General features: G+C 46.2%; 1 protein-coding gene across 10 annotated transcripts in view; it reads left to right on the plus strand.

The window, feature by feature from the left end:
- The window catches only part of UTRN (utrophin), a 638,628-nt gene that overhangs the window by 288,019 nt on the left and 331,198 nt on the right, over nucleotides 1–19,411 (plus strand). For all 10 annotated transcript variants that reach the window (XM_030556487.1, XM_030556489.1, XM_030556490.1 and 7 more), the window contains one exon: nucleotides 9,995–10,184. In XM_030556487.1, the coding sequence (XP_030412347.1) occupies nucleotides 9,995–10,184 (190 nt within the window). The remainder of the gene's footprint in view (nucleotides 1–9,994; nucleotides 10,185–19,411) is intronic.

Genomic DNA, 19,411 nt, shown 5'->3' on the forward strand with positions numbered 1-19,411 from the left:
CCAGGGTTTTCACAAAGTGTATGACTGTGGTAGCAGCCTACCTCAGGCGGGACGCGATACAGATCTTCTCATACCTGGATGATTGGCTTCTCAAGGGCGAATCGCGTTCTGAGGTAAAGACCCATGTGGAGCTGCTCCTCTCGACGTGCGTCTGTCTCAGCCTAGTGGTGAACGAGACCAAATCAACCTTAGCTCCAGTTCAGTGCATAGAGTTCTTTGGGGCGCTGCTGGACTTTGCAAGGGCCACAGCCTCTCACCTCCTAGACCGGTTCGAGGCCCTGAGAGATCTCATCGCCTCGGTCACGGCTTTCCCGATGACGACGGTGAGAGCGTGCCTTCAAATTCTGGGTCACATGGTGGCATGTACCTACATAATCCTCCATGCTGGACTCTGAATGAGGTCCTCCAATTCTGGCTAGCCTCCCAGTTCTCTCAGGCCAGGGATGGGCCGGACAAGGTTCTCATGGTTCCTTCCCTGATACTGGCTTCCCTTCAATGGTGGTCTTGCCCGAGCAATATGCTGCAAGGGGTTCCCTTTCAGGATGCCAGCCCGTCTGTAGACCTGGCGACTGACACATCGCCCCTGAGTTGGGGAGCCCATACAGGAGACATACAAGCCCAAGGGACATGGTCGATCCGAACTTGTCTCTTCACATAAATGTCAAAGAGCTCAGGGAAGTTTGGTTGGCGTGCGTGGCCTTTCACAAGCATCTTTGCGGCAGGCTGGTCAGGGTCCTCATGGATAATACCGCTGCCATGTACTACATCAACAAGCAAGGTGGGACTCGCTCTCTAGCCGTCTGTCGGGAATCTCTGAGCCTATGCGAGTTCTGTATAGCCCACAATATCTCCCTGAGGGCCATATACCTCCCAGGCGTCCAAAATACGCAAGCAGATTGCCTCAGCAGGGTCTTCTCCCCCCAGTATGAGTGGTCGCTCCATTTGGAGGTTGCACACCAGCTCTTCCGAGACTGGGGAGTTCCCTAGGCCGACCTCTTTGCAACCCACCAGAACTGGCGTTGCCCCAAGTTCTGCTCCTGGGGCGAGATGCGTTCCTCTTGTGGTGATCAGGCCGGCTCCTCTATGCTTTCCCACAGTTCTCCCTCATTGACAAAGTCCTGCAAAAGGTAAAAGCAGACAAGGCGAGAGTCATCCTCATAGCCCTGCCATGGGACTGCCAACACTGGTACAGAACCCTCCTTCACTTCTTGGCTGCTTTCTCACCCCAGGACGCTGCCGCTTCACTCGGACCTCCTCTCCCAGGATGGGACCTGCCTCCTCCATCCCAGTCTAGCCGCGCTCCACCTGACCGCGTGGTTTCTCCATGGCTAGACGAGGAGGAGAGCAGGTGTTTGAAGCAGGTAAGGCGGGTCCTCCTGGAAAGTAGGAAACCACCCACGCGCCGTACATATATGGTGAAGTGGTCCAGGTTCTCCAAGTGAGCAAGTGAGCGGAGTGTTTCCCCCTCCTCCGCACCCCTCCATCTTATCCTGGACTACCTCCTGTCCTTTAGGACCCAAGGACTGGCAATTGCCTCAGTCAGGGTACACCTGGTGGCCATATTGACAAGGGCACTTGATCTTCTCCCACTCTGACCTCCTGCTTCCTGAAGGGCCTTGACAATTCTTCCCATATGCTAGACCCCTTGTGCCACAATGGGACCTGAACCAGATTTTGTCACGACTCATGGGTCCTCCCTTTGAACCTCTGGCCACATGTTCCTGGTCTCAGCTCTCATGGAAGGTGGCCTTTCTTGTAGCAATCATGTCAGCCCGCTGTGTCTCGGAACTCAGGGCCTTGACCTTGGAACCCCCCATACGGTGTTCCACAAGGATAAGGTGCAGCTTCGCTCACACCCAGCTTTCCTCCCACAGGTGGTCTCCGCCTTCCATATGGATCAGAGCATCTTTCTCCCAGTGCTCTGTCCTAAACCCTATTCCTCCAGTGTGGAACGCCATCTCCACACGTTCAATTTACGTAGAGTGCTGGCAAACCGTTCTGGAAGTCCTCGCAGCTTTTTGTTGCCTTGGCTGAGTGGGTAAAGGGGCAACCAGTCTCCACCCAACGTCTTTCCTGCTGGATTACCTTCTGTATATGCACGTGCTATGACCTGGCAGGGGTTCCCCTGCCACCAGTCATTAGGGCACACTCAGTGAGGGCTCAGGCCTCATCGGCTGCCTTCGTGGCCCATGTCCCTGTCCAAGATGTTTGTAGAGTCGCCACTTGGGCCTCAGTTCACACGTTTACTTCGCATTACACAATCGTCTCCCAGTCTAGGGATGATGGCAGGTTCGGCAGGGCGATACTCCATCCCGGTCTATCATGAACTCCTACCCACTTCCCCTAGGGATAGCTTGCAATCAGCTACTGTGGAATACATAGGAGCAATCACTCGAAGAAGAAAGGACAGTTACCTGTTCCGTAACTGGCGTTCTTCGAGATGTGTTGCTCATGTCTATTCCACATCCCGCCCTCCTTCCCCTCTGTTGGAGTTGTCCACCAAGAAAGAACCGAGGGTGGGGGCATGCACGGCTCCCCTTATAGCTTGGTTCAGAGGCGCCACTCTAGAGGTTGCAGCGATACTCCCTCAGTACGGGTACTGCTAAGAGGAGAAACTTAAGGCACCGGGGCACAAGGCGAGCATGCACACCTACTGTGGAATACACCTGAGCAACACATCTTGAAGAACACCAGTTATGGAACAGGTAACTGTCCTTTTATTAGGGGAAAAATTCAGTATGTTTTAAAAAGTCTTTTTAAATAACGACAACCAATGAAACTGCTTTTCTAGCTGAAAGTGAATGAGAAGAGAGAGATGTATAATGAAGGTTGTGTAAGTGACATTATGTCCTGGGGAGAAGAGGAGGAGGTTACTGCAGTGGCATGCAGTAAGTGTCAGAGGTAATTAAGGAAGCAATGTATAGAATTTTATTACGCTTCCTGGGAGGGAGAACTCTACCTTAGTAGTAGTTTGCACTTTTGATGTGGCAAGGGGTATATACAAATGCTTTCCTGATTATTTCCAGAGATGACACTGAAATGGCATACAACTTTGTAGCTCATTCTATGTGATGCTTTGAGAGAGAGAGAACAAAAATATATTCCTCTTTAGATGTGTCTTGAGATATAGGCTGGGATTTTCAAAGGAATTTGAAAACCCGTTGAAGTTCACTGGGATTTGGGCACCTAACCCCCTGTGGCTCCAGGCAAATTGTGGAAAAAGGCTTTGGTTTATGACAGATTCCCAGTTTTTTCCATAGTGTGGACCACTTCATAGTGTTGAGGACGTCTCCTGGATCAGTTCCTTTTTTGATCATCCATTCGTGTTCAGATTTGAGGTTTCGGGTCAACCCTATAGCTATTACTGTAATTGCCCAAATGAAAAAAGAATGGAGGTAAAAATCTGAGTTTGTGTATGTCATTGGCAACATAGGCCATATATACCATACAATCTGAGGCTTACTTCGTGTGGGGCATCTGTGGGGGAGAGATTGTTTGGTGCACAAAGTTCAGTTCTGTCGCTTACACTTTTAAATAAAGATTTATGCTTATAATATCATTTTAGAAGTGTACATTGTCTGTTCTGCAGTATCCATGCATGGAGAAACCAGGAAGACTCTCTTTAGTTACTTTAGCTGGAAGACTCATGCTTCTGAATAGCATCACAGTACAGCTATAAAACGTAATTCCAGCAGAACTTTAAATTTTCAACAGCTCATTTTAAAACTATTTACATTTAAGAGATTTAGCCCTCCAGTTTGATGTGGTGTAAATTGGATATGCTGTACAGTGGCTAATAACATTTTTATACTCAAAGGCTAAAACTACGGTAATTCATCAGTATCGTCACAACCTCAATAATGGATTACATTCTATGTCTTCAGCAGACCAGTTGTTTCTTCCTGACACATTCTCCCCCCTGCGCTCACATTTCTTTGTACTGCAGAGTATAGATTTTTAGTTTGCATCCAAAAAACAAGTTGATGGAATTTAGTGTTCAGACTGGGCTGGGAAGAGTCTAAAATTAAAAGGGGAATGATATTCTTGTTCTTGATTGTGGCTTTACTAATAGAATTCACATATTTTTTTTCCTATGCACTCCTTGAGTCCTGTGTAACTTCTGCAGTTTTATGGAAGTCTGAAGCTCATTCAGATATGGACTCCACAACCTTGGAAGACCCTGGTCAGCACCTCCTATCCTTTCATGACTAGATTTAGACTCCTCTTGCTTTATTGTCATGAAAGGTGATTACGGCACAGTGTAGTGTGCTCTCTTTTCCTTAGTTTTGGATTTGCAGTCTCTTTGAGAATGAAATGAAAGGATCTAAGTCTTTTCTATACCAATGTGGATCACTACTAGGCCATCACATAAGGCCTAGTTTTTCTTCTAACTGGAAAATTCCCAGTTTACCCACATCATCACTCTCAAACCATTTGATATAGTAATCATGCTGCTGGAATATGAAGAGCATACTTAATAGCATGTTTTCAGCTTCAGTTCAGATACCATGAGAGTGATAGGACTATAACAGGCTTGCATTCTTTCTCTCAATTTCAACTAAGCAGAATGTTTTGAGAGATTAAAACTTAGTGCAGGAGCCATCATTCCTGACATAATGAAATTCAGCTTGTTCTCCTGTGCAGTGCGTCAGTTCTGTAGGCTTACGGATCTGGGTCAATTGTCTTGATTCATAGAATCAGAGAAGATCAGGGTTGGAAGAGACAGGAGGTCATCTAGTCCAACACTCTGCTCAAAGCAGGACCAACCCCAACTAAATCATCCCAGCCAGGACTTTGTCAAGCCTGACCTTAAAAACCACTAAGGATGGAGATTCCACCACCTCCCTAGGTAACCCATTCCAGTGCTTCACCACCCTTCTAGTGAAAAAGTTTTTCTTAATATCCAACCTAAACCTCCCCCACTGCAACTTGAGACCATTACTCCTTGTTCTGTCATCTGCTACCACTGAGAAAGGTCTAGATCCATTCTCTTTGGAACCCCCCGTCAGGTAGTTGAAGGCTGCTATCAAATCTGTCGACCCTCCCCACCCACACATACACTCTTCTCTTCTGCAGACTAAATAAGCCCAGTTCCCTCAGCCTCACCTCATAACTCATGTGCCCCAATCCCCCAATCATTTTCATTGCCCTCTGCTCGATTCTCTCCAGTTTGTCCACCTCCTTTCTGTAGTGGGGGCCCCAAAACTGGACACAGTACTCGAGATGAGGCCTCACCAGTGCCAAATAGAGGGAAATGATCACTTCCGTTGATCTGCTGCCAATGCTCCTACTGTTGGACTTCTTGGCAACGAGGGCAAACTGTTGACTCATATCCAATTTCTTGTCCACTATAATCCCCAGGTCTTTTTCTGCAGAACTGCTGCTCTAGCCATTTGGTCCCTAGCCTGTAGCAGTGCATGGGATTCTTCCATCCTAAGTGCAGGACTTTGCGCTTGTCCTTGTTGAACCTCATCAAATTTCTTTTGGCCCAGTCCTCCAATTTGCATACGTCTTGCTGGAGGGTAGGGATAGGGTTCAGAGCATCTGCCTCTCCCCCCAGCTTAGTGTCATCCATTGAAGGTGCAATCCATCCCATCATCCAGATCATTAATGAAGATGTTGAACAAAACTAGCCACAGGACCGATCCCTGGGGCACTCCGCTTGATACTGGCTGTCAGCTAGACATCGAGCCATTGATCATTACGTGTTGAGCCCAACAATCTAGTGAATTTTCTATCCACCTTATAGTCCATTCATCCAATCTATACTATAACTTACTGTCAAGAATACTTTGGGAGACCATATCAAAAGCTTTGCTAAAGTCAAGGTATACTTTGAAACTTGTCTGTTTCTTTGAAAGCCACCTTTGTTTCCAGCCTGTTCTTTCTGTTCCCAATTCTGTTTCACCTTTAAACTTACTTCCTTGCTTGTGAAGGAAATGCTTACAGAGGGAAATGATTTTGAAGTCAAGACTTCCTCGCTGCTTTAATGTCTTTATTTTGTACTCTCTTTGCCGATTTACATTGCTTTAATTTTAGAGGGTGGTTTGTGTTGTCGTTAGACAACATATTTATCGAGTGCCCTATCCTTCAAATTAACATTCCGTTACTATTTCCTCAATAGGAGGATAAATGTTGAGGCATGTTCCCACCAAATCTAAAGCTGGAAGCATCAAGCCATAGATGCAGTGATTAAATTAAAGGGTTCTGCTCTGTCAGTAGTTTATATGGCAGTATCCAGAATTTGGACTGTGTAGGAACAACTTAGTTTCAAAAAAATGAGAATTATTCAAGCAATATTTCTTTGATCATAATAGTTGTAAAGATGACATTAGACTTATTGCTCTTGAATGACAGTTCTTTTGCATTGATACAGTGCTTTTCCAGAGTGCCAGTAAACTAATGTACAAACCATGGGCTTGATCCTGAGGGGAACTTGTCACCTGCAACTTCTTTTGATTCTGAAATCAGGTCTTGCACCTATGGATCATTTCAGCCACTGCTGAAATTCAGCCACCTGTAGCTTCAAACACAGCAACTATTTAATACTATTGAGGAAACACTGCACAGTACAGTACGACAGGAAGGGGGGAAAGAAAATATTAATTCCTTCATTTAAAATGTAAGGAGGTTGAATGTAAATGTACAAGGTTAGAATTTTGGCCAAAATTCCTGGGAAGCTCCTATACATGCAAAATCCTCACAACTTGTCGTTTTTGTTTTTGTCTCCTCTGAACAGCATCTTCATAAACACTTCACCGTTGACAGCATATGAGAGTGTTACTTTAGTTCTGACTTGGAGAGAAGAGACAGTTTACTGAATTAGTAGCAGTATTTCGGATAGCAGCTACTGGTATATGTGCCAATAAAATGAAAGACTGCTACTGAAAATACTCACTTTTATTTTGTCCATATTTTGGGGAAAAAAAATCAAATTCAGTTTCGTACTGTGCAGAGTCCTGCGCTTAGGAAGGAAGAATCCCATGCACCGCTACAAGTTGGGGACCGACTGGCTAAGTAGCCATTGTGGAGAAAAGGACCTGGCATTAGAGTAGATAGGAAGCAGGATATGAGTCAGCAGTTTTCCCTTCTTGCCAAGAAGGCCAACGACATATTGGGCTGTATTAGTAGGAGCATTGCCAGCAGATCAAGGGAAGTGATTATTCCCCTTTATCCAGCACTGGTGAGCATTCCACTTGGAGTATTGTGTCCCGTTTTGGTACTTCTCTCCCCCCCGACCCCCAAGGGATGTGGACAAACTGGAAAGAGTCCAGTGGAGGGCAATGAAAATGTTTAGGGGGCTGGGGCACGTGACTTATTCAGAGAGGTTGAGGGAACTGGGCTTATTTAGTCTGCAGAAGAGAAAAGTGAGCGAGGATTTGATAGCAGCCTTCAACTACCTGACGGGGGATTCCAAAGAGGATGGAGCTAGGCTGTTCTCAGTGGTGGCAGATGACAGAAGAAGCAGCAATGGCCTCAAGTTGCAGTGGGGGAGGTCTAGGTTAGATATTAAGAAACACTTTTTCACTAGGAGGGTGATGAAGCACTGAAATGGGTTACCTAGGGAGGTGATGGAATCTCCATCCTTAGAGATCTTGAAGGCCCAACTTGGCGAAGCCCTGGCTGGGTTGGTTTAGTTTGTGTTGGTCCTGCTTTGAGCAGGGGAATGGACTAGATGACCTCCTGAGGTGTCTTCCAACCCTAATAGTGTATGATTCTGTGTATAACTGGTAATGGTTAAATGATTTTTTAAAAATATTAACTGTAACAATTTTGAATTGTTACATTTCTGTAATAAAGTTGTTCTATCACGCAGTTTTATTCTGATCCTTTGTAGGATTAATATGAATGAGACTACTTAAACATGTTATAACAACCTCTACAGCAGTGGTTATCAAACTTTTTTTTCGCGGACCACTTGAAAATTGCTGAGGGTCTCAGTGGACCACTTAATGATTTTTCCAGTGTTGTTTCTACTGTTAGCTAACTATTGTAAAGTGCTTTGGACAAAAGCACTATATTAAAAAAAAAAACTTTTTGTTCTTCAAATGAAAGCACACAACTCATATTTTAACATCAGTAGTCTTACCCTTCTAATGCGATGGATGTGCCCTCTCTTTCCCACCATGGTAGCCTCTGAGCTGGGTCTTGGGAGGAGGGAGGTTTCTCCCTCTTTCCTTCCCAACCCCAGCTCTGTGGCTGCCGCAGCAGGGGAGAGAGCCATCTCTCCTTGGCAGCTGCAGCCCTGGAGCTGGGGAAAGTCACCTCTTTCTATGGTCTCCGCAGCCCTGCAAGTCCCAAATTCCTCCCATTCTTTCTCACCCTACTCCTCTCTCCCATCTACCACCTATTCCCCGCCCTCCAAGGCCACCATCTCACCTTACATGTATATCTTTTCCAGGATCCAGACGTGGCTCCACTAATTAGTTGGGTAACCCTTCATTCCCTCATATGCGGCTGCCCAGGCGTGCACCTTAGAGGGAATTATCCGCGAATCACCTGAATGGAGCTCGCGGACCACCGGGGGTGCACGGACCACAGTTTGAGAACTTCTGCTCTGCAGCCTTTTGAAATGATCCGTTGTGATTTATGATGATGTTGCCAGAGCACATCAGTAAGATCACAAGTATGTGTGGGTTATACAGTTGGAAACCACACATTGGAATTCCCCTTTCTGTATGTCTGTTTTGGACTAGATTCTGCCAGCCTTATTCAGGTATCCCACTACTTGAGTTTACTCTTTTTGGTACAAAGCTACTATTCAGCATGAGTGAGGCTGGCAAAATCTTGCTCTTTATGAGAGATGGCCTTAGTAGGTTCCCCCAAATTTGGCTTTTTGATCTGTCCACTGAATGTTATCAAAACTTCAAGTCTGTTTAATGCAATTTCAGTCATTTGTGTCTTTTTGAATCATATTTAAATTTGGCTTATTACTTATGAGCTGCTATCTACGGGGAAAATCTCTGATTTGACCATTGACATTTTTGTCAAATATCACCAGAAAGTTATCAGTGGATTTATTGTTCACATGGCCTTTTGAGCTAGAATCTTGTAACCAGTGTCTTTTTGGGGTTATAGTTTTGAAATATGGCACATTCTTTAGGTGTGGACTCCTGATCACAGGGAGAAAAGAAAAACGCATAGATGTTAAATATGACACTTCTTTCCTAGGGTACCAAAAGGTGGTCAGTATAGGGAATTGCAAACATTATTTTAACTTCCAGTGTGAGGTGTCATGCGGGGCATAAGGCCACCAATTTGGAGAAATTAAGGTAATCAGTGGTAACTGCTTTTGCAACATTTCAATGATTTTCACCAAGAAAATTATCAAAGGCAAGAGGCATTGATACAGCTAGATATTTGCACCCTAATGGGGGCTGTTGTCAGCTAGTGTTAAGTAAACATTGTCACATAAAGGCAAATACCTTTTATGTTTGTGGAAGCCCTGTATTTTTAGGGTATGGAAGTCATTTGGCCCTCCTAAACAAGTGCAAATGAAGTACGTCTCTTCCATTTTCCACAGTGCTGTAATGTGTAAAGCGTATACAATTTTAGGAAAATGGTTTCCATTCACAGCAACAGACTACTGCTCTCTCTTCAGATAGTGGTTGCTGATAACAGCAGTGAGAAAAACATTCAAAGGGTGGAAATAACAGCTTCTCACACCTGAAATGTCACAAACCCATTATGGTAACACATAGAAGGAAATGCTAGGTTTTACTGAATAATTTGTATCCTGCTCACACTCCTCAGGGGTTTGGGTGTAATACATATATCCAGTACAGAATGATAGATACAGATACAGATGAAACCTTCCAGGAACCAATGACCTGACGTACAAGAAAACAGATGAGAACAGACTGTACAGTTTTTAGTGTTGTATCATAATGAATCTTCAGATCATCTTACAGTATCTTCATTTATGATTCACACACAATATGGTATGTCATTATGGGGGGAAAAATTGAGATGCCTGTCTCATTTGTACTTTCAGAGTTGGTGATAGGCAGAATGCCTTGGAGGTTGAACTGAAGATAGTGCAAGCCTTACTCAAGGATCTAGAGAGCTTCTTCAAATGGATGCAAGAGGCAGAAACTACAGTTAATGTCCTTGCGGATGCATCCCAGCGGGAGAATGCTCTGGAGGACAGTGCTTGTATTGGGGAACTGAAAAAACAGATGCAGGTAAGAGCATGAGAGAATATTGTTGTTTTATTGTTTTGTTTTCTGCTTCTCCATTATTGTGAACCTGACTAGGAAAAGGCACCTAATAAGCTGGAAGTCCTGCATCTTATTCATGAAAACAATATTTTAAAATGGTAACGGGTATGGAAGGAATTATTGATTTAATGAGATCTAAGAATCCTTACTTGGGAATAAAGAAAGGGTGGCCAGCTTGTGTCCTGGGCAATTTGTATCCTTCAGGTTCTAAATTGTGACCCTTGTGGGTAGCTGTGTTAAGAAGAAAATGTACATTATGAATTGAAAATGTGCTCCCTGAGCTACACCCAGTTATTATTTAACTTAAGTTCTTGACTCTGCCCTGCTGCTAGGGAGCACAGGTATCTCTCCTCAGCTGCCTCCCATACTCCCCCTCCTCCTACGCGCTTTCCCTGCAGCCGCAGCAGCCAAGCCGAGCTGCTGTTAGCTGGGAGTGCTTTGAGCAGTTGCTATCTCTTTATTGTTGCTTAGCAGTTCCCCTGCTGGTAACCAGCTGCATTACATGGGAGTGAGAAGAGAAAGTGGCTCCACTTGCCCCATTGCCTACTTCCTTGCCAGACTGTGACAGCTAGGTATTTCCCCCCCCCCCTCCACCCCCAGGCCTAGGGAAATACCTAGCAAAGAGAGGCTCCTTCTCCCTCACACAGCCACTCAGGAAAGGCTAAAAGGAGGATGGGGGAGGAGAGGAGACTCCTCCTAGGGTCAGCACACTCCAGCTACTCCCCCTCTCCGTACCCAACATGTCTCTTTATTGGGATGCGTGGGAACAGCGACACAGGCTCTGCTTTAGGGATACAATTGGAGGAGAGCAGGGCAGAGAACATGTACCAAAGGGTTGATTGGAGACACTTGACCTCTTTGTTATGCCATATTTGGGCCTCAGGCTGCAAAGATTGGATTCCACTATATTAAAATAATTTTGCATGTTTTGCATTTGTGCTAGAAAATAAATAGTTAAAAATGATTTCTGAAGAAATATGGATTCTTTGGTTGCCCTGTTGACATAATGTGAATTCCCTTCACAGCTATCCCCCTTTCTTCCTAATTTTTTAAATATTTTGTAACTGAAGGAGAAAGTTTACTTCATCTAATATAGTGTATTTTCTTTCTGTGGGGAAAGAAAGCACAATAAGTAGGTCAGCCACACAATCCAGCCCCAAGTTTGTAGAAGGAAACCCTTATTTTGGCCTCCATGTCATGAGGCGTGATCAGCTCTCCGTAGTTGTATAAAGTTTCCATTTTTAAAATAACAGATCTTCTTTTGTGAGGGAGCGCAGATATGACTTGTGTGTGCTAGTGGAGTGGTTGTACGCTAGCTCTTCCTGCTATCTGTGGCTGCAAACCATCCGCAAGAAGCAGAGTTCTTGTATTGTGGCCACCAAGAAGCTAGAGGTGACTGCTTGGGGCTAAGAAAGCTGAAGCACAGTCACCTGTCCACCTCCCTTAGTTCAGCACCCTTTACTATTGTTTTCTTTCTTTCCCAGGACTATGCTCTGTTCTGCACTACGCAGCAGAGGGAGCATTGTCTCCTAACCTGCCCATGAGTCAACACATAATTTTAAGTTCCATTTCAAATATGAAAAGTTTAGCTATACCCCATATCAAAGGCTTTCATAACTCAGTGACTTTTGAAATAAATTTCCCCTTCCCCCGCAACTTTCAAAGTCACTTTAACTTTCTGATGAGCATTAATCTTCTAAAAGTATAGATGTTTATATTATTGTATTGATGTAATAATTCCAGATGTATTCCTGTGTTTTCAGACATTTGTTTTTTGTCTTGTATTGATTTTATCACTGTGCAGTTAGTCCTGCTTGTTAGACTTACAGGAAAGAGAAATAAAATTACTCCAGATTCAGACCCACAATATCTGTTCACATTAACAATATTTTTTCCCCTGGTGCTGTGGTATATACAGTAACATGAAACTGTGTTTATCTCACCATTTCATGTGTTTACATGTATGAAAAATTGTATTTCCTAAATCAAATTGATTACAAAACAGGCGCTGTGTTCTTACTGTCCTTGCTCTTATGAGAAACTATAGGAGAACTATACACTGATTGAATAGCACTTTACATGAAAGTCAAATGAGGTGGGGGAAAAAAAGGCCAGCTGGGAAATCTGTTTGTAAATTCTTCAAGGAGGAAGAACCTATGGTCAGGGGACCACCCAATCCGGTGCATAGGTTGTGGTAGAGGAAGCTGGTGTTGGGCAGAAGAATCTACTTAAATGAAGAAGGCTGGCTCTGGTCAGACTCCATGCAATAGGCATTATCCCACCCTGAACACAGGGTGCAGAAGAGCAGGCTGGCATTAGCACAGGTATAAGGAGAGGGAAGTGTGCATAGGAGACCTGGAATAGGGGGGACGTGTGCAAGTGATGGAGCCTGGGAATGGGAAAATGAAGAGCAGACAAGAAGAGGAGAGAAAATAATTACAGAGATGGAGAAAATGTATACTATTAAATTTGGAGATAAAAGAATGAAATGGGGAGAGAGCGAGAGTGTGAGCAGAGAATAAAGAAATGAAAAACACAAAAGCAAGTAAAGCCAGTTTAAGGACAATAAGTGTTTAGTTTTCCCATATTCCTATCTGCTGTCATATTTCTCAGAAAAGGGAGTATTCGGAAGGGGGGAGAACTGAGGGAACCAAGGCAGAGGATATAGAATCTTCAAGCTGATCACATCTGTTTGAAAGGGAGTACGCCAGCACTTGAAACATTTATAATTGAGCAATGTATAAAGCATATGCTTCAAAGCTATGCAATACCTGAGGTTCTGTGAATTCGTCAGAGCCTTAATGTTACTTTTAATTGGTGCCTCTGACTGATGCATGAGAAGGATGTATGGAGATATTCACATAGATAATATGCAGATTAATAGTAGATGTATTAATTCTTTCAGATTTTTCAAACTAAACCTGAAATCAGACATTGGCTATCCATTCAGGCTAGACATTGAAAAAAAGTATGCATCTTCTAGGTGAACAGGTAAATTATATTCTAGCTCTGTAGAACATATCTAGCTCTGCAGTCTTAAAAAACAAAAAGAAAAAAACTTGAGCAGTTGCAGTGTAGATACTCATCTTCATCCTGTGCTGTGTACTAGGTCTCGTATCCTAATTCAGTGGCTCAAACCTCTTGTATGCTGTGACCCCACATTACAAAGAAAAGTTTTAATCCTTTAATTTGGGATATAAATGTATACTCCATATCAAAAAAGATGATAGGAGGACCAAGAGAGTGCCACCACAGCTAAACAGCAGATTAATGGATGCCATTAGAGCCAAAAAGGCATCCATTAAAAATTTGAAAGACAAATCCTAATGCAGGAAATAGGAAAGAGCGCAAACTCTGGCGAATAAAATGTAAAAGTATGAGTCAAGCCAAGAAAAAATTTGTGAAGCAACTTGCTAAAGATGCAAAAACTAACAGAAAAAAATTATTTAAGTACATCAGAAGCACAAAGCTTGCCGACAGTGGGGCCAATAATGACAAAGGAGCATTTGCAGGAAAGCTTAATTTATACTTTGCATTGGTCTTCACTATAGAGCAGATCCCTACATCAGAGAGATTCTCTTTGGGCAACCAATCTGAAGTACTGTCCCAAATTGATGTGTTAGTAGAAGAGGTTTTAGAACAAATTGACAAACTCAACACTAATAAGTCACCATGAGTGGATGATATTCACCTCCAGAGTTCTGAAGGAACTCAAATTGCAGAACTACTAATTGTGGTATGTTATCTAACCCTGAAATCAGCCTCTGTACCAGATGTTTGGAGGGTAGATAATGTAATGCTGATTTTTATAAAGGGCTTCAAAGGAGATTAAATTCACCTGAGGACAGTAAATTACTGTCCAGTGAGCCTAACTTCAGTACTGGGCAAACTGGTAGAAACTATAGTCAAGAACAGAATTATCTGACACCTAGCAGATAAACATGATTGGTGGGGGAAGAGTCAACAGTGCTTTTGTAATGGAAGTCATGCCTCACTAATCTATTAGAATTCTTCAAGCATCTGTGTAAGGGTGATCCAATTGATATAATTGTATTTGGATTTTCAGGGGCGGGGGAAGGATAGCTCAGTAGTTTTAGCATTGGCCTGCTAAACCCAGGGTTGTGAGTTCAATCCTTGAGGGGGCCACTTAGGGATCTGGGGCAAAAATTGGTCCTGCTAGTGGAGGCAGGGGGCTGGACTCGATGACCTTACAAGGTCCCTTCCAGTTCTAGGAGACTGGTATATCTCCTACTAAAAAAAAAAAAAGGCTTTTGACTTGCTCTCTCATCATTAAAGGCTATTAAGGAAACTAAGTAGCCATAGGATGAAGAGGGAGGATCTGCCCATGGATCAGTAACTGGTTGAAAGATGGGAAACAAAGGATCAGAATAAGTGGTCATTTTCTCAATGGAGAGAAGTGAACTACGGCATCCCCTATGGATCTGTACCAAAATCAGTGCTGTTCAACATATACATTCATGATCTAGAAAAAGTGGTGAACACTGAGGTGGAAAAGTTTGCAGATCATATAAAATTGTTCAAGATAGTTAAATCCAAAGCAGAACGTGAGAAGTTAGAGGGATCTCACAAAACTGGGTGACTGAGTAACAGTATGGCAGATGAAATTCAACATTATTAAGTGGAAAGTAACGCACATTGGAAAAAATAATCCCAATTATAATTATACAGTGATGGGTTCTAAATTAGCTGCTGTTCTTCGAGTGATTGCTCATATCCATTCCAGTTAGGTGTGCGCGCTCGTCGGAAGATTTTTACCCTAGCAACTCCGGTGGGTCGGCAGGTCGTCCCCTGGAGTGGCGCTGCCATGGCGCTGGATATATACCCATTGCCGACCCGACCGCTCTTCAGTTCCTTCTTACCGTCCGTGACGGTCATTGGAACAGTGGAGCGTGGCTTAGCTGTCCTCCACTTCCCTAGCTTCTCCTTGTTCGTTTGATCTCTTGTTGTATATTGTTGACTTAGTCTATAGTGTAATTAGTTTTATAGTTATTAGTTAGTTACTGTATATAGTTTAGCGGTGCTTGGACATTAGCCCTCCTCCTTGCTCCCTCATTGTCCAGTCGGTTAATGACAGGGAGCGCCATGGCCAGCAGGCTCCGGCCCCTAAATCAAAGGACGCGAGGCACATGGATTTGCTAGGGCGAAAAGTCTATTCCGTGGGGGCTCTCCAACTCCGCATGTCCAATCAGCAAGCCTTCCTTAGCCGCTATAGTTACAACACCTGGGCAGCAGCGGACAAATTTAAGGAGTTGCTTCTGCAGGACGCACGACAGGAGTTCTCGCCGATCCTCGATGAAGGAAAGAAGGTGGCAAGAACCTCCCTCCCGGCTTCCCTGGACGCCACGGACTCAGCCGCCAGGACTCTGGCCTCTGGCATGACTATGCACCGTATCTTGTGGCTGCAGGTCTCTGGCCTCCCTCCCGGAGCTCCAACACACTATCCAGGATCTTCCATTTGAGGGCCAAGGGCTGTTCTTGGATAAAACTGACCATAGGCTGCAGAGCCTAAAAGACAACAGGGTCATTATGCGCTCATTAGGAATGCACACGCCGGTAACAGCGCAGGCCCTTCCGGCCCCAACCGCACCACCCTTTCCCTCAGCCCCAGCAAAGGCAAGACTTCGCCAGACAGCGAGGCAGAACCGGTCGCCGCAGGCAGTCGGGCAACCAAGGGGGCCAGAACCAAAGCTCCTCCAAGCCTTCCTCAGGGCCAAAACCCTCCTTTTGAAGGTGCGCCCGAGGGTGTTGTACCAGTTTCTTTAAAGGATCTGTCTCCTCCTTTTTCCAACCATCTTTCTTTTTTCCTCCCTGCGTGGTCCCAGCTAACATCAGATGGTTGGGTCTTACGCACGGTGGAACTTGGATACCACCTTCAATTTATTTCAACCCCCACCTTCCACCCCCCTCCCTTGTCCCTCTTCAGGGACCCCTCTCACGAGCAACTCCCTCCTACAGGAGGTGCAAGCGCTCCTCACCAAAGGAGCCATAGAGGAGGTACTGGAGCACGAGCGGGCCAAGGGGTTTTACTCCCGCTACTTCCTAATCCCGAAGGCAAAGGGGAGGTCTCAGACCTATCCTCGATCTGCGGGAACTCACCAGATATATGATGAAGTTGAAGTTCCATATGGTATCCCTGGGGACCAGTTAGGTGTGCGCGCTCGTCGGAAGATTTTTACCCTAGCAACTCCGGTGGGTCGGCAGGTCGTCCCCTGGAGTGGCGCTGCCATGGCGCTGGATATATACCCATTGCCGACCCGACCGCTCTTCAGTTCCCTGGATCCTGGAGACTGGTATGCCACCCTCGACATGCAAGATGCCTACTTCCACATAGCCATCTTCCCGCCTCACAGGAGGTTCCTCCGGTTCATGGCCAATTGCCAACATTTTCAGTTCGCGGTCCTCCCGTTCGCCTCTCTGCTGCCCCAAGAGTATTCACCAAATGTCTGGCTGTAGTCACCACTCGCCTTCGCCGAAGTCGGATACACGTCTTTCCGTATCTAGACGACTGGCTCATCCGTGGGACCTCCGAGGCGCGAGTCCTCAGTCACGTCCGCATTGTCAAGAACCTTTTCCTACACCTAGGTCTAATGATCAATGTGGAAAAATCGACTCTGATCCCCACTCAGAGGATAGAATTTATTGGCGCCACCCTGGACTCCACTCTTGCAAAAGCCTGTCTACCACTGTGACGGTTCCAGACTATGGCAGCCATCATCTGGAGACTGTGAGCGGCACCCTTGACATCGGTGCACACTTGTCTCGCTCTCCTGGGCCACATGGCAGCCTGTACGTTCGTAACGAACTACACCAGACTGCACCTCCGGCCCATCCAGTCGTGGCTCCACTCACAATACCGTCCAGCCAGGGATCCTATGGACCTGGTCATCACTATTCCCCCGACCATCCTAGACTCCTTCGAGTGGTGGCTAGATCCCTCCATGGTGTGTGCAGGGCTCCCGTTCCACCTGCCCCAGCCCTCAGCGTCCCTGACAACGGATGCATCATCCCTGGGTTGGAGGGCTCACCTCGGGCGTCTACGCACACAGGGCCTTTGGTCATCTCAAGAGCTGACCCTCCACATCAACATCCGGGAGCTGAGAGCGGTCCGCCTCGCTTGCCAGACATTCCAGCACCACTTACAGGGCTGCTGGGTGTCAGTATTCACCGACAACACAATGGCCATGCACTATATAAACAAGCAGGGCGGCACGAGATCTTCACCAGTGTCAAGAGATCTTCACCAGTGTCAAGAGACCTTACGACTCTGGGACTTCTGCATAGCCCACTCCATACACCTCTTCGCGTCCTTTCTCCCGGGAGTTCGGAACACGCTGGCGGATCGCCTCAGCAGATCCTTCCTTTCCCACGAATGGTCCCTTCGCCCGGATGTTGCTCTTTCGCTTTTCCGGAGGTGGGGGTTTCCCCGGATGGACCTCTTTGTGTCCCGCGGGAACAGGAAATGCCAGACGTTCTGCTCCTTTCAAGGCCTCTCACCAGGTTCAGTGGCGGACGCCTTCCTTGTACCGTGGACGACGCACCTGCTCTACACCTTTCCACCATTTCCGCTCGTCCACAGGGTCCTACTGAAATTACGCAGGGACAAAGCCTGCTTGATCATGATAGCTCCAGCGTGGTCTCGGCAGCACTGGTACACCATGTTGCTAGACCTATCCATAGCCGACCCTGTCACACTGCCTCTTCACCTGTACCTGAACACCCAGGACCACGGCAAACTGCGTCACCCAGACCTTCAGTCCCTCCACCTCACAGCATGGCTCCTGCGTGGCTGACCCAGTCTGAGCTGCGTTGCTCTACCACAGTGCAACAGGTGCAGGAAGCCTTCCACTAGAGCGACATATTTGGCCAAGTGGAAGCGTTTCACTTGCTGGTGCGTGGAGCGGAACTTCCTTCCCACCGAGGTCTCCATCTCCAACATTTTGGATTACCTCTGGTCCCTTAAACAACAGGGCCTAGCGGTATCGTCTCCGAGGGTCCGTTTGGTGACCATCTCTACCTTCCACCCAGGGGAGAATGACCACTCGGTATTCTCACACCTAATGGTGTCTAGATTCCTTAAGGGCCTAGAACGCCTTTACCGCCAGGCACACCACCCTGCCCCTACATGGGACCTTAACCTGGTTCTTGCCAGACTCATGTCCACCCCTTTCGAGCTGTTAGCAACTTGCTCTCTTCTCTACCTCTCATGGAAAACCGCTTTCCTGGGGCCGTCACATCAGCGAGACGAGTCTTGGAGCTTTGAGCCCTCATGGTAGATCCCCCATATACTGTGTTTCACAGGGACAAAGTTCAGCTGCGACCACATCCGGGCTTTCTCCCCAAAGTGGTATCGGCCTTCCATGTTAACCAGGAGATCTTCCTACCTATCTTATTTCCAAAGCCCCATTCGTCTCGTAGGGAGCAGCAGCTACACTCCCTAGACGTCCGTAGAGCGCTTGCTTTTTATATTGAGCGAACTAAACCATTTCGCAGAACCCCCCAACTCTTTGTCGTGGTGGCTGAGCGTATCAAGGGCCTACCTGTCTCCTCGCAGCGGATTTCATCCTGGGTAACGTCGTGCATCCGCACCTGTTATGACTTGACGCATGTCCTCTCGGACCACCTGACTGCGCACTCTACCAGGGCTCAGGCCTCATCGGCTGCTTTCCTCGCTCACGTGCCCATTCCTGAAATTTGTCGTGCAGCGAACTGGTCCTCGGTCCACACCTTTGCCTCCCACTATGCCCTGGTTCAGCAGTCTAGGGATGATGAGCCTTCGGCTCCGCAGTGTTACACTCTGCGACATCTCACTCCGACCCCACTGCCTAGGTAAGGCTTGGGAATCACCTAACTGGAATGGATATGAGCAATCACTCGAAGAAGAAAAGACGGTTACTCACCTTTGTAACTGTTGTTCTTCGAGATGTGTTGCTCATATCCATTCCAAACCCACCCTCTTTCCCCACTGTCGGAGTAGCCGGCAAGAAGGAACTGAGGAGCGGTCGGGTTGGCAGGGGGTATATATCCAGCACCAAAGCGGCGCCACTCCAGGGGGCGACCTGCCGACCCACTGGAGTTGCTAGGGTAAAAATCTTCTGATGAACGTGCATGCGCAGCTCACCCACTTAACTGGAATGGATATGAGCAACACATCTCGAAGAACAACAGTTACA

The sequence above is a fragment of the Gopherus evgoodei genome, chromosome 3, assembly GCF_007399415.2.
Source record: "Gopherus evgoodei ecotype Sinaloan lineage chromosome 3, rGopEvg1_v1.p, whole genome shotgun sequence".
Lineage (NCBI taxonomy): Eukaryota > Metazoa > Chordata > Testudines > Testudinidae > Gopherus > Gopherus evgoodei.